This window comes from Lepisma saccharinum, chromosome 27 (assembly GCF_977018435.1).
Source record: "Lepisma saccharinum chromosome 27, izLepSacc3.1, whole genome shotgun sequence".
In the NCBI taxonomy this organism is placed as follows: Eukaryota; Metazoa; Arthropoda; class Insecta; order Zygentoma; family Lepismatidae; genus Lepisma; species Lepisma saccharinum.
In genome coordinates this window covers 17231197-17245276 of record NC_139255.1, presented here as the reverse complement: position 1 = coordinate 17245276, position 14080 = coordinate 17231197, and the positions used below count along the sequence as shown (strand labels likewise).

Here is a 14080-nt window from a genome sequence, read left to right as displayed (position 1 = left end):
CACATATTTGTAATTTAATCATTATATATTACATATTTGAAGAAAAAAAGATTGATGGATTCATTGAGTTGGAGTTTTAAGTCCACTTTATGCACAGTAAGGCTAACCGGGACTGGACCTAAAGTTTACAGTGGGATCCGAGCCACTATGTGCCTCCACCGAGTATAAAAAAAACATTCCTATCCTTCTGCAGCCTCCATATTTCCTGGATCTGGCTCCAGCTGAAAGTTAGGTTTATTTTTGACTGTACTGGTGGTACATGTGTAAAGTGGTATCTTTTCTTTGTCAAACGTGGTTATGAAACCATTTTTTTCATAAAGTGTGGTAACTTGACTATGTGGAATGCTCTACAAGACAATGCTTTGCCAAACAAACAGGAGTCATAGAAATAGGTTCTATCATTGCAAAAGTACTACTGCACGAGTTAAAAAAAACAGCATCTCCTTGAAACTACAAATGTTTCAAATTAATCCTGTATCTTTTACTATGGTGTCATTAATAAGAGAGCAATTCGGAAAAAAACCTCTGTTTGCATATGTGCGAGAAATAGCCTGGGATAGTGACGCCAGTCCTATGGCGCTGTGCGCAGTAGTTCAGTAGACAGTGAGAGGAGAAGGTTGTGTTGCAGTTGACTCGCCCGCTATAACAATTGAAAATGAACGCTCCAATAGAAAATCCTGCCAAATGTGAACTGCGTGCAGTAATTTGATTTCTCTGTGATGTTAGAGGGTGGCTTCATTCCCAGGCAGGAGATTTTTTTTGCAGAAGGAATTTCAAACCTTGTAAAACGTTATGACAAGTGCCTCAATTTGAAGGGTGATTAAGTCGAAAAGTAATGTAATGTTGTACTTTTCTAATGTCTATAATAAAAGTTCTGTATCTAGGAGTGTCTGTCATTGATAACCAAACGGAGGTTTTTTTTTTCCAAATTGCCCTCTTACATGTATTGTCTATTTTATTTGGCATGAGTTAGGTAGTAGAATACCCAACTTCTTTTGTATTTCACTGTTTCTTCGTGCCTATTCTGTTTAACACATATACCTTTACACACAAAAACAAGCCATTCCACATTCTGTCACTGCATTAGCTAAAGAAAGTACACAAATATTCCTAAAATTACACTAATTTACAATAAATGTCACTAGATGCCTTGGTGACCGCATGTTAAGTAGTTAACTTACAATCTCATAAGTAGGACTTGGAAGTTGGAAAAAACATCTTTCTTTCTGAGCCTTGAAAACAATTAGAACCAGAAAACATATTTTTTATTTAGCATTTTCCAGTCTTCGTTTTTTAAATTTTAGTGATTTTTCAGTATTTCTTGACATTCTTGTTGCTTCCTTATAGGTAAGTGTTCCAGGTTTCAGTCCTGGATTGGACATCGTTTTCCTTTGAGAATGTCCTTTCACTAATTAAATTGAATAAATTACAATTGTTCTTAAAATGAAATAACAGCAGACAGATTTGAGAAGAAAAAAAATGAACTGTTCCAATCATAAATTGGATCGACATTGTGATTGTGAAACCCATGCCCTCTCCTTCAATTACTACTTCTACTAAAACTGACCTTCACTGAATCAGGGTCTAACTGCAACTTCTTGCTTGACTTGTATATTTGAGGATACCTTCTTCGAAGCCCTTGGATGACAGCTTCTGAACACAGCGCTCGTAGATCAGAACCACAGTAGCCAACTGCATTGTCAGCCAAATGACCAATTAATGAACGGCTTGGTTTTTCCTCCCAGTTCTTTACGTGGATTTCAAGAATTTCTTGTCTCTCCTACATAAAACAAAGGAAAGCATGTGTAAAAATGAAAACAAAGTCACTTCATGCATGCATACAAAGTTAAATGGATATTATCTACTGTTTAGAGATTTTTGCTTTTACTCATTCTAACACTGCATTTCGAAAAAGATTGTTGCTTTAGTCCACTTTATACACAGAAAGGCTAATTGAGACTGGACCCACAGTTTAAAGTGGGATTAGAACCAATGTGCCATGTGCCTCCACTGAGAATTGAACCCAGGACCCCTTGATTACAAGCAATGACATTACCGCTAGTTTCTAAAAAGAAAATCTTCTCTCACCTTCCGGTGAAAGAGGCACTCACTCTTAACGTGGATATAGAATAAGTAAAAAGCACTAAAAAATGGATAATATGCCAGGGGTCCCGGGTTCCAATCCCAGCCTGGACATGGATGTTTGTGACTGTCCGTTCATTCATCAATGTCATCATTTTATCACTCATTCCCATCTTCACCATTAGCCAAAAGTGGCACAAAAGCAAAGTATAATAAAGCAAATCAAATAAAAAAAATGATAATGCTCAAAAATTTGGAAAAGTCACTTCAACAAACCATAATGAATATCACAAGTCTTTGATGTAGAGCATAAACTCTTGAAAAAAATGAGAATGACGACATGAAATATGGATCAAACAAATTAATCTGTACACTACTGGCACACAAAGATACATGAATATCATTTCACTGGATTGTTGGCAAAAAAATTATTCATAATTTCATCAACCAAAATTACAATAAAATTTGAAATTGCAATTGAATCACACCTCTGTATTTTTATTTATCGTTTTCCTAGAGTTGAGTCAATATGAAAAATATGATATTTGAAAATGTTACATAATTTCTGTTCGTCTTTTCTAAATTGGGTGATTCAACTTTAGAATTTCAAAAATTATAACAAAAATGAGTAAAATTCTGAAATTCAATTAAAGAGCTCATAGTAAAGATTACAAGTAGTATTTTGAGAAACCACGACAAATTTTAAAATAAGCTATAACCTTTTTTGCAGGTAATGGGAAATACAATTCCCTATCAAAACGTCCAGGTCGCCGGAGAGCTGGATCGATAGAATCAATCCTATTTGTAGCTCCTATAACTATTATATCTCCTCTGTTATCTAAGCCATCCATTAACGCCAAGAGCGTAGATACGATGCTTGAGTGTATCTGGTCTTGTCTGGAAGATCGTACTGGAGCTAAACCATCAATCTCATCGAAGAATATAATAGATGGTCTCATTTGATATGCCTGGAAAAGAAGAAAACTGCTGCAATTTTGTCTCTTGGAATTATTTGAGGAAATATCAATCCAAGGAGAAAATTTCCTTGTGAAACCAAAAAAGCCTATTCATCAGCCCCTTGCTCATAAGTAGGGAACGGATTTACAATATGTACATACATATTTACGTATGAAGCTGAAATCAATTTTTTGTGTTATCTTTGCGCAGCGTCAGCGCTTGTCTTTCCCGGTGAACGGGTCCGCGACAGTCGCATGCTACAGTCTGTTTTTTTTTGCTCTCCCTGCCTTTGCTCTCTTTCCCTTTCTGTTGACGTTGCAGACTGACGCCAGTATAATCCTCCCTCAGAAGTTGTGTTGTGTCGTGTCAGTGTGTTGAAGATTGTGGCTTAATATGGCACCACAAAAGTTTACATTACAACAAAGGATTTATCTTTTGCGAGTGTTACTTCGGAAAGAGGAATTGTGGAGAAGTGCGATGACGTTTTGCAACGAAATTTCCTGGTGTTCCCAATCCACATAGGACCACTATATTAAACCTCGTAAAAAAGTTTAGAGAAACAGGGTCAGTTCTGAATAAAAGTGGAAAGAAAAATGGGGATATCTAAAAAATAAAGTATACGAAGACAATCCACACACCATCTGTGAGTTAAGAGAGAGTATTGTGTACGAGAAATCTGAAGAATTACAGTAGACGAACTTGCACGTGTAAATGCCAATTTCCTTCAGAGATGCCAGTAATGTGTTGCAGCAGAGGGTCATCATTTTCAACACCTTCTGTAGTCAAGGTTAGAACACAATATGAAAACTGTAATTTTAATACCCGACTCTACCGACTGTTGTGGACCCGTTCACCGGGAAAGACAAGCGCTGATGCCGGGCTGCTTGTCACCGAGTCTCGTAGCGAATGTCAGGGAATGCTCTGTAGTAAGAGCATACAGGTAGGTGCCATCTTCATACAAAACTCTGCTGTAAATTTGACACAAGATATTACCTCATGCCATGTGCTGAAAAGTAAGTTTATATTCATTATTTAATGTTATGAACAGCACATTCTGAAAACATATAACTTTTAACAAACTTTTCTAAAACATATTGAGGTTGAAACATTATCCCATTTTCCTACATACAAATGAAGTCTTCTACATTTTCATGTAGGTCTAAGATTTATGTACAGCATATACCTGTGCAAAATGAAGTTCCTCATTCTATTATCTTTGTCTTCTACTTTCACTTTGAAAATATTCCTTAACCCCTTAAGTGTGGAATTTGGAATTTGTTGAACAAATCGCTACTGGAACATGTAGGTTTTTAGCTGGAAAATGTAGTTTTTTCGTCAAATTCAATATACACCCTCTGCATTGTGCTGCTTTACTGTGGAAGTTGTATATATACACTTTGCGATTGTTTCAACTATATTCGATTTACTGTGGCGTATATAGTCACACAGACATTTGGTGAGATAGTTGTAGCTGTAGTAGAAACAAAAAATAGTAACAAGAGAGGAAAAAGATGAAAAGAAAGAAGAAGGGAAAAATTAGTTTCCTTTCTTTTCATCTTTTTCCTCTCTTGCTACTATTTTTTGTTTCTACTACAGCTACAACTATCTCACCAAATGTCTGTGTGACTATATACGCCACAGTAAATCGAACATAGTTGAAACAAACAAAGCATATATATACGCCATCCGCACTACAGCAGCACAATGCGAAGGGCAGATATATACGCCATCCATACTTAAGGGGTTAATCAAGTCAACCCTGGATTTCAAGCATTACCCTCATGGCTAAACGACTGCATGTTGGTACAATTGAAAAATTCACTACCCACACAGGATTCTAATCCTATCAGCATTTCTTTCCTGTATATTGCTGGTACGTTCTTCTTTTATAACAATTTTCCAACTTCATTCATTGCAAATTGACAGGCATAAAAGGAAATAAATATTTTATACCAATGTTTTCCAGATGCAATTTATCTTGCTCTTGCTTTAGGTACATGAACCCTACTGTCGGATTAAAAATTAGAGATACTAGAGTAGTTTGGACTGCAACTAAAAATTCAGTAGACCTTCATAAAAAACAGTTTCATCAAAATTTAGCTCATTAATCAATCCTAACCAAATTTATAAGAACGTTTTTTTTGACAAAATTCTGAAATTCTGAAAATTAAGAATTGTATTTAAAACCTTTCTGCCTACACCGTACTAAAATTTCATCACGATCGGATAACCCATTTCTTATTTATAGAATTTCAGAGAGAGTGATTGCAAAACTAAAAAAAAAAATTGGTACTTTCTATGTTCTGACAACAATAAAAAATAGAAGGCATACTTGAAAACAAAATTAATTGGTTAGCATAGATTAATGTAGAATTGAATAAATTAAATTTTGATGCAACTCGTTTTTATGTAGAACTACTTGTTAATTTTTAATTGGCGTGCAAATTCTAGTATCTATAATATTTAATCCGATAGTAGTTGTGGGGTATTCATAATCAGTTTATTTTGTTATCTTTCCATATGTTGGCAAAATAATGAAAAATATATATTTTGCTTAATTTTCAGGATATTTGGACTGCAGAAAAGTATTGGCTGTATCGGTCATTAAATTTACAGATATTTTCTGATATCAATACATCAGCTATATAAGCACTGGTACCGGCTCAGTCCTGGTGTTAACAGTTAAGAAAATATACAATAGAGGCTGTAACATCTACAATCTAATCCATTGAAATAGACCGCACGTCTGTGTTTGCACAATAGGCAAGCAAGGCACTTGCAGCCGTTTGTCAACATCGTAGAATGTCAATGAAGCAAGTGCACCACACTTTCCATAATTATTTTAAAAAGCGATTCACATACCAGATTTATAAAAGGAGGTGTTCAAACTACAGTCAACTCTCGATTCAACGACCTTTCACAGTTCCCGGGAAAGGGTCGTTATTTCGAAGGGGTCGTTATTGGAATTTGCACCAATTTTCAGCTTAAACGGAGCTCAAACGGACACAAACATGCCTAGGAGATGGTAACACCATTTATCCTGGTAGTTATACAACCTGTTATGCACAATACGCATGTTGTGAGAAGGAAAATAGAACATGAAAACGTTTTCACAAAAAAAGGATTTAAAATAATGTTACTTTCTTTCAATTGTGCACAGTCGTTGCTCTTCCAGGAAATTCTAACAATTCTAGTTCATGAGAAACCCGTTTGCACCGAGACCTATGGAAAGGAAAACAATCTCTCGCTTATTGCAAGTGAAACTCGAAGAATCTTGACACCAGTCACATTGGCGCCAGCAAAAGTCGGGAGATAATCGGGCACAATGAATGTTGGAGAGGGTTGTAATTTTCGTTCTGGTTCGGCTGTGTAAAATACATCGCAAAAAAAAGTCAAATTTTCTTTGCTTCAAACAACTTCATTCACCCTCCCCCTACCCCATTCAAGGGAGCAGTCCAAACTCCTTCCTTGACTTGCATTGTAATCCAGTGTGAAAAAGGAAATGCGCAACTTGCGATCTGTCTTCACCCAATGCATATTCTAGGACACATCATTAAAGAGCATCCCAGTCGAAAATCATTCAGGTTTGGAATTGAATTTCACTTTCAACTGTATATTTAGTCCCGATTAGCCCATCAGCATAAAATGAACTGAAAACAAGCTTTATGAAACTGCGCATTTTCACATATCAAAATGGTAGATCGTTATTTACTCTCACGTTAATCGATGATTTAATGTTGGATTTAGGAGTATTCTCGATGGCAAACACCCACTCCTCCAAAAGTTTTCCCCTTGAATAATGTCTTTTTAATTGGTCTCAGCGACCATTCCTACAGTTATCGTCAGGCAAGAGCTTTGCAGATGCTAGACAAAACACTGGCACCAGCTGCATCGTAAAAACAAGGAGACTGGCTGGAAGTTCAAGCAACAGGTGGCGGAAAAGAATAATCCCAGCATTTTAAAGATAACGCAACTGTCGAAGACGGAACTTTTAACAGCAGTGTAAAGAAGAAAGAAATGACCCTTGCTTTAGGTTTTACCATGCAACAGACAATAATACGGGTAATATTTCGTATGCAGACAACAGCATAAAAAAAAAAGACCTGAATTCTGCAATTATCAACATTGCCATGCACTCCAGTGGCGGAGAATGAGCTGGGAAAAGGGGGGGTCACTTTTTTTTTTTTTACTTGTTCTATGGTTTTTGTTAGTTTTCAAGAATATATCCAGATCTGGTTGCCCCATTTTAGATGTCAAAGGAAAGGAAGAGGACTGGGTCCACTTCCACTCTCGCCTGTAATCAGCCCATGTGCACACACGAGCAAGAAAATCGTGGCTGATGCATCGCCCCCCCCCCCCCTTCCCCAAGGTTTGCTGACAGGAAAAAAGGGAGAAGTCAGTCAGCCAACTGAACACTTTTTTGGCAGATATTATGACATCGACACAATTAGGAAAACGTATGAAGTGGGCAACGGGAGAAACCTGGATGACAATGCATAAAGCAGGTTGACGATCTTTAGTTGGCCTATGTCGTTTTGATTATCTCTAACAGTTTCACTTTTTTATGAAGTGTTGCTGGGAACAAAGAACACGTTTTGAATGAAAGCGGTTACTGGAAGTTGTCGGCTACAAGGCCGAGAGTTGCTCACTCACGGGAATCTGCTGAACTCTAGGTCAGAGCTGGACAGATGGGCCAGACTTCCAGGTGCCACGCATCTGTATTTTGGAACATTTCTGCGATCTTATCTCTCAAGGTGGTGTATTTATCGATGAAAGAGCTTGACCTGCCATACACATTGGCAAAGACTGCAAGTACAGCAGTCACTTCGGGCTGCTCCTCCCCTTTCTCACCCGCAAGTTTTCAGCCGCTGTTAGGACAAGGAAACAAGTCAAGGTCGATTTAAAATAACATCAAAGCACATTCGATCTTCTCTTCTCGCGTATCGAAAGCAAGCGTGGCAAAACAAGCCTGGCACGTTGGGTAACGGCCGGCAGGTGCAGGGTAACATTGGTGCGCTTGAGGGAGTCGGGATGGCAGAGGTCAAGTGCTATTGGATATCACTCAAGCAAGGTGTGGTGGTGTCTATTATTAGTTCAGACCCAATTGTGAGCAGAAGAGGGAAGGGAATGAGTGGGAAAAAAACAATGCATTTTTCGGCCAATTTCATTCAATTTTTCAACTTTTTTTTTCAAATTTTTCAACTTTTTTCTAAATTTTCCACGGTTCCCGGGAAAAAGGGTCGTTACTTCGAGGGGATCGTTATACCCGGGGTCGTAGAATCGAGAGTTGACTGTAGTTGCCTTCCATGCCCACACATTTTTGATACATCTTTATTAAGACACATACTAAGGTAAGCTCGCAAGGGGGGGAAACCAGTTTTTAAGGAGGTCCTGAAAGTAGATATGAGACTGAAAGTAGACATCGGACTGTGAAGTATGAGGGTCCTTGATTTGTATTGTGTGTCCTCTTTATTAGTCTGGCGACTGTCAAGTGACAGGGTACTTGTTACGTATTGCATTTTTTCTAGTGTATTAAACTACAAAGTGTGTTATGGCTAAGCAAATACTGCACAGCGTGTCTTTATTTATGATTCATATGTGTTAACTCAATCAGCACATGAAGTTGAAAGGTGATTTGAAACAAGATTCCCTAGTGCAAAGGTTTCATGTTGCCAAACAATCCACTCTCTATATACAAGTCAAATCCACACACCCTGGATGAACTAAACATAACATCCGCCAAGAAATTACCAACATTAATCAACAGGAACTGTGTAGCAAGCGAGTTATGGATAACTTCATCAAGAAGTGTCAAAAATGTATGGACAGCGAAGGTGCCCAGTTTCAGCACTTTGTTTCATAAATTGGTAAGTAAATATGTCACTTTACACTACGAGGGGGCGCCAATAAGTTTCACCTGTTTATTCATAACTACTGATCAGGTGAACTTATAGCAACATGCTCAATACATGTCATGAACATGTCTTTACTCAATCACTAAGTGCTTTGTGTTTTTCAAATTGTACAAATTGAAGCATGGAGAAGAAGCTGAAGCAAAGAGAAGTAATTGAGTTCCTCACAGAAGAGAGTTGTTCAGCTGTTGACATCCATACAGGCCTGAGGAAGGTGTATGGTGATGCAGTGATCGACGTGAACAATGTTAGATGTTGGGTAAAGAAGTTCAAGGAGAAAGAAACAAAAATTGTGGACAAGCCAACGAGTGGCACGCCATTAACAGTCACCGACAACTGTGACAGGGTTGACGAGCTCATTCGAGGGGATACACATCACCATCCAGTTAATTGCTGATGTAGTGCACGTATCCTATGGGTGAGCACAAGCAATGATTGAGAGTTTGGGATACCATAAAGTCTGTGCTTCTTGGCACAAGATTCGAGAACCTACAGGAGATTAAAACAGCTCTGAACGGTGGGGGAGGGAGTGTCCTGTGGAATTTTTCTAAACTGGTTTTGAAGCCCGGTTAAAATGCTGGCGCAAATGCATCGAACATGATGGGAACTATGTGGAAGGGTAACTCTGAGTAGAGGACAAACTATATGTATGTTGATTGTTTTAATATTTCCATTATTAGACAAATTATACATCAACAGGCAAAACTTATTGATTCCCTCTCGTAGTTACATAAACCTGCGCACTTGATGATTCACAGACAATCTACACAGTGCCGACATACGGCCGCAAGTGCCTTGCTTGCCGATAGCACAAATATTGACGTGGCAGTCTCCACTTCAATGGATCACTCTGTATTTGATAAATGAATTAAATAGTGCGGAAAAAAGTTCTGTAATTGACTTTTTATCATGGAAGCATATTTTGTCCACTGCTGTTCTATACCACTGATCTAGCATTTCCAAGCCACTTTTGTCAATTTATATTTACCATAAATTTGATTCCGATGTTTCAAAAAAAAGTTGCTGAAATTGTCCCCTTCATCTTTCATTTTTAAAAGTACTCTAAAAAGTAAGTATTTTGGCTGTAAAGACAGTGAGATCTAAATGGTCTCCCAATGCGACACTAAATTTAATAAAGTGAAAAGTAAATCTAAAATTTCATACAAACATTACTCGTTTTTTGGAAAAGTACTCCGAGCCTGAAACAAACTGAGATCATAATCAACGTTATTGACAAATCCAGCCATGCAGCACAAACAAAAAAAGTACTCACGTGCTCGACACACACTTACATCAACACATTCCCAAAAGTAACAGGAGCCTTGTGTCTTTAGATGAAACAGTCCCTCTTATTGCCATCTTAGTGGCAGATATAATCTTTCTGAATGAACATTGGTGACTGGTCATAAATGCAACAAGCTTCGAAACCAGCAATGTCTGAGCTGCAGGTCGTGCAGAACCAATGGAATCTTGTGGAAAAGGTAAATTGCCTAAATCACATAAAAATTTTCTATTGAAGGATAGGGAGTCAAGTGGTTCAAAGACCGGGAAAGCTAAAAACTAAACTTGAGAGGCTGTTGGGTAGCCTGATTCATGCTAGAGCATCCGCCAATTTACAAGTTCGTTTCATATGATTAAAGCCACATATTTATGGAGAATAAAAGATCAAGACGACATAGTAAAGGAAGTAAAATCTCGAAGGATAGCCTGAATTGGACATCTGTAAACACTGTTAGAAGAGTACATCTAAAGATATCTGTTTGCAGTTATGCTGAGATAGGTAATTCACTCTGATAAGTTCACTTTTCATATTTCCGCACAGATTTTCTTTGCAATCGATTTTGCCACTCGTTTGGTGGCTTTTTCAGGTATGTACTGTACATGTAATGAAAATGAAATGAAAAATTAAAAGTGAACTTATCAGTGTGCTAAAAGAGTAACAAAATGGAAACAATTTTTATCTAGATTAAGGCCAAAAAGAAATGGGAAAGCTGATGAAGAAAAAGATTTATGGAGAATAAAAGTTAGAAATTGGTTGAATTGGTCACAACTCACAAAAAGTTGTAACCCTGTATACAGAAGAAGAAAAGATCAATATTTTTGGAATAAAAACTGGACACATTTAAGAATCAAAACAGGTACACAAAATGAAATTTCGGTGTTAAAATGGTGAATATAACCCTAAATTTGATTTTAAAAATTATAATTATTACACAAAAGAAATATTTCTCGTCTAATAGTACATTTATGTAACTATCAAAATATAATTTTATTCCTGTGTAAAGGAGTCCATTTTTGCTTCTCAATTTTTTACAGAATTAATAAATATTCTGTGATTTACACAACTGACAGGATCATTCAGACTTCAGAAAGTACTGCATTGGTAAATAAACTCCAAAATTTGTGTTTTAAGAGTTAATTTCGCATCTTGCAGTTCATTTCGCATAATTTCATGATAAAACATGGCAGCAAAATGCAATTCACACCTTTACAAAATGAAAAAAGAACATTACAGTGTGTTATTTTACATTTTGTGTTTCCATCAAATACAAAATATGCATGCCTCTACTACCTGTAATATGAAATGCACAGTTAGTATATTTCGATACACAATATTTTCTTAAATAATTTGATGGTTCTGCCCCTGGTACCCAAAATCATGTTTTTCCTTTTATTATTATTTGCCAATTTTATGTCAATTAGTTCAACTATTTGTTAAGAACTTATAAAGAAATTGCATGAGTGCAGAAGAACTATTGAGATATATATATATATATATATATATATATATATAATGGATAAAAGCAAGGAGGGCCAAAAGGGCTAAGTAAAAATCAAAGAAGGTAAAAGGAAACACTCACCGGACAGTAGAAAGATTCAAAATTTTCGCTAATTTATAGCATCATCGGTGTGAGAAGAAATAGACGGAACCGGAAGTTGGGGCACTGCAGAGTTGCCAGGTCCCCATCGAAGAAGAAGCGGTGCGTAGAACGAAAAAAACACTGTTTCGTCACCAGGCTCGTCGTAAACTGTGAGTGTGTAGGAAGAGTTGGGAGGGCGGGAGGGACGGGATGGTTTGGGGGGGAAGGTGGGTGAGGGATGGGTATTACTGGGTTGCCTTGTTCAGGCCAGGTGGAGTGGTTGCACTCATGGCTGATATATAGGCCCTTTCCCATCTTTTGCGAACAGAGGTGTTGGCTGGTTTGGGTAGGAGATGGATGATCGCTACCCGGAAGCAGTCGTTGAAACTGATGTTGTGGTGGTTGGTGTGGACGGCGACAGTGAAGTCCAGGTTGTGGGTGGAGGAGCGGTGGTTATTGATGCGGAGGTTGAGGGCCGTTGATGTTTCCCCCAGGTAAAAATCACCACAGATGTTGCAGGTGAGGATGTAGATAAGGTTTGAGGCATGGCAGGTACCTTTGGGATGAAGGGTAAATTTGCCAGTGGCCGTGTGCACCTGGAGGGTGTGAGAAGTGATAAGGATGGGGCAGGTCTTGCACCTGGGGCGGTTGCATTTATGGGCAGGGGGTTGTTGGATGTGTGGTGAAGGAGTGTTGTGGACCAGGATGTTTTGGAGGTTGGGGGGGCGTTTGAAAACCACCCTGGGTTTATCGGGAAATATGCTTTTGGTTTCAGGATCACTGTGGAGAATTGGGAGAAGAGAGTGCAGTGTGTGCCTTCTTTGATTTTTTTATATATATATATAATGGATAAAAGCAAGGAGGGCCAAAAGGGCTAAGTAAAAATCAAATAAGGTAAAAGGAAACACTCACCGGACAGTAGGAAAATTCAAAATTTTCGCTAATTTACCGATGATGCTATAAATTAGCGAAAATTTTGAATTTTCCTACTGTCCGGTGAGTGTTTCCTTTTACCTTATTTGATTTTTATATATACTGTCCGGTGAGTGTTTCCTTTTACCTTATTTGATTTTTATATATATATATATATATATATAAAAATCAAATAAGGTAAAAGGAAACACTCACCGGACAGTAGGAAAATTCAAAATTTTCGCTATTTTTATATATATATATATATATATATATATAAAAATCAAATAAGGTAAAAGGAAACACTCACCGGACAGTAGGAAAATTCAAAATTTTCGCTAATTTATAGCATCATCGGTGTGAGAAGAAACAGAAGACGAAACCGGAAGTTGGGGTCCTGCAGAGTTGCCAGGTCCCCATTGAAGAAGAAGCGGTGCGTAGAACGAAAAAAACACTGTTTCGTCACCAGGCTCGTCGTAAACTGTGAGTGGGGAGGATGAGTTGGGAGGGAGGGCGGGAGGGTGGTGGGTGAGGGTTGGGCATTACTGGGTGGCCTTGTTCAGGCCAGGTGGAGTGGTTGCACTCATGGCCGATATATAGGCCCTTTCCCATCTTTTGCGAACAGAGGTGTTGGCTGGTTGGGGTAGGAGGTGGATGATCGCTACCCGGAAGCAGTCGTTGAAACTGATGTTGTGGTGGTTGGTGTGGACGGCGACAGTGAAGTCCAGGTTGTGGGTGGAGGAGCGGTGGTTATTGATGCGGAGGTTGAGGGCCGTTGATGTTTCCCCCAGGTAAAAATCACCACAGATGTTGCAGGTGAGGATGTAGATAAGGTTTGAGGCATGGCAGGTCCCTTTGGGATGGAGGGTAAATTTGCCAGTGGCCGTGTGCACCTGGAGGGTGTGAGAAGTGATGAGGATGGGACAGGTCTTGCACCTGGGTCGGTTGCATTTATGGGCAGGGGGGTGTTGGATGTGTGGTGAAGGAGTGTTGTGGACCAGGATGTTTTGGAGGTTAGGGGGGCGTTTGAAAACCACCCTGGGTTTGTCGGGAAATATGTTTTTGGTTTCGGGATCACTGTGGAGGATTGGGAGAAGAGAGTGCAGTGTGTGCCTGATTTTGTTGAGGTGGGGATGATATTGGGTGATGAGTGCAGGTGGGTTGGTGGCAGCAGGTTTCTTGGTGGTAGTGGTATGGGAGGCAGCTCGTGATATTTGCTTGGTGACCAGGATGGAGGGATATCCACGGTTAACCAGGGCCTGGTGTAGGCGGAGGTTATAATTCTGGCGGGAGGTGGGTGAAGTGTTAAGGCGCTGTCCCCTGAGGGCCAGAGAGAATGGAATTGCTTTTTTGGTG

General features: G+C 38.7%; 1 protein-coding gene across 2 annotated transcripts in view; it reads right to left on the bottom strand.

Annotated features, from left to right (window-relative positions):
* LOC145980291 (ATPase family AAA domain-containing protein 2-like) overlaps nucleotides 1-14080 on the bottom strand; it is a 189775-nt gene that overhangs the window by 97859 nt on the left and 77836 nt on the right. For both annotated transcript variants that reach the window (XM_083113305.1, XM_083113306.1), the window contains exons 11-12: nucleotides 2802-3050; nucleotides 1568-1780 (exon numbers count right to left, since the gene is read on the bottom strand). In XM_083113305.1, coding sequence (XP_082969431.1) covers nucleotides 1568-1780; nucleotides 2802-3050 — 462 coding nt within the window. The remainder of the gene's footprint in view (nucleotides 1-1567; nucleotides 1781-2801; nucleotides 3051-14080) is intronic.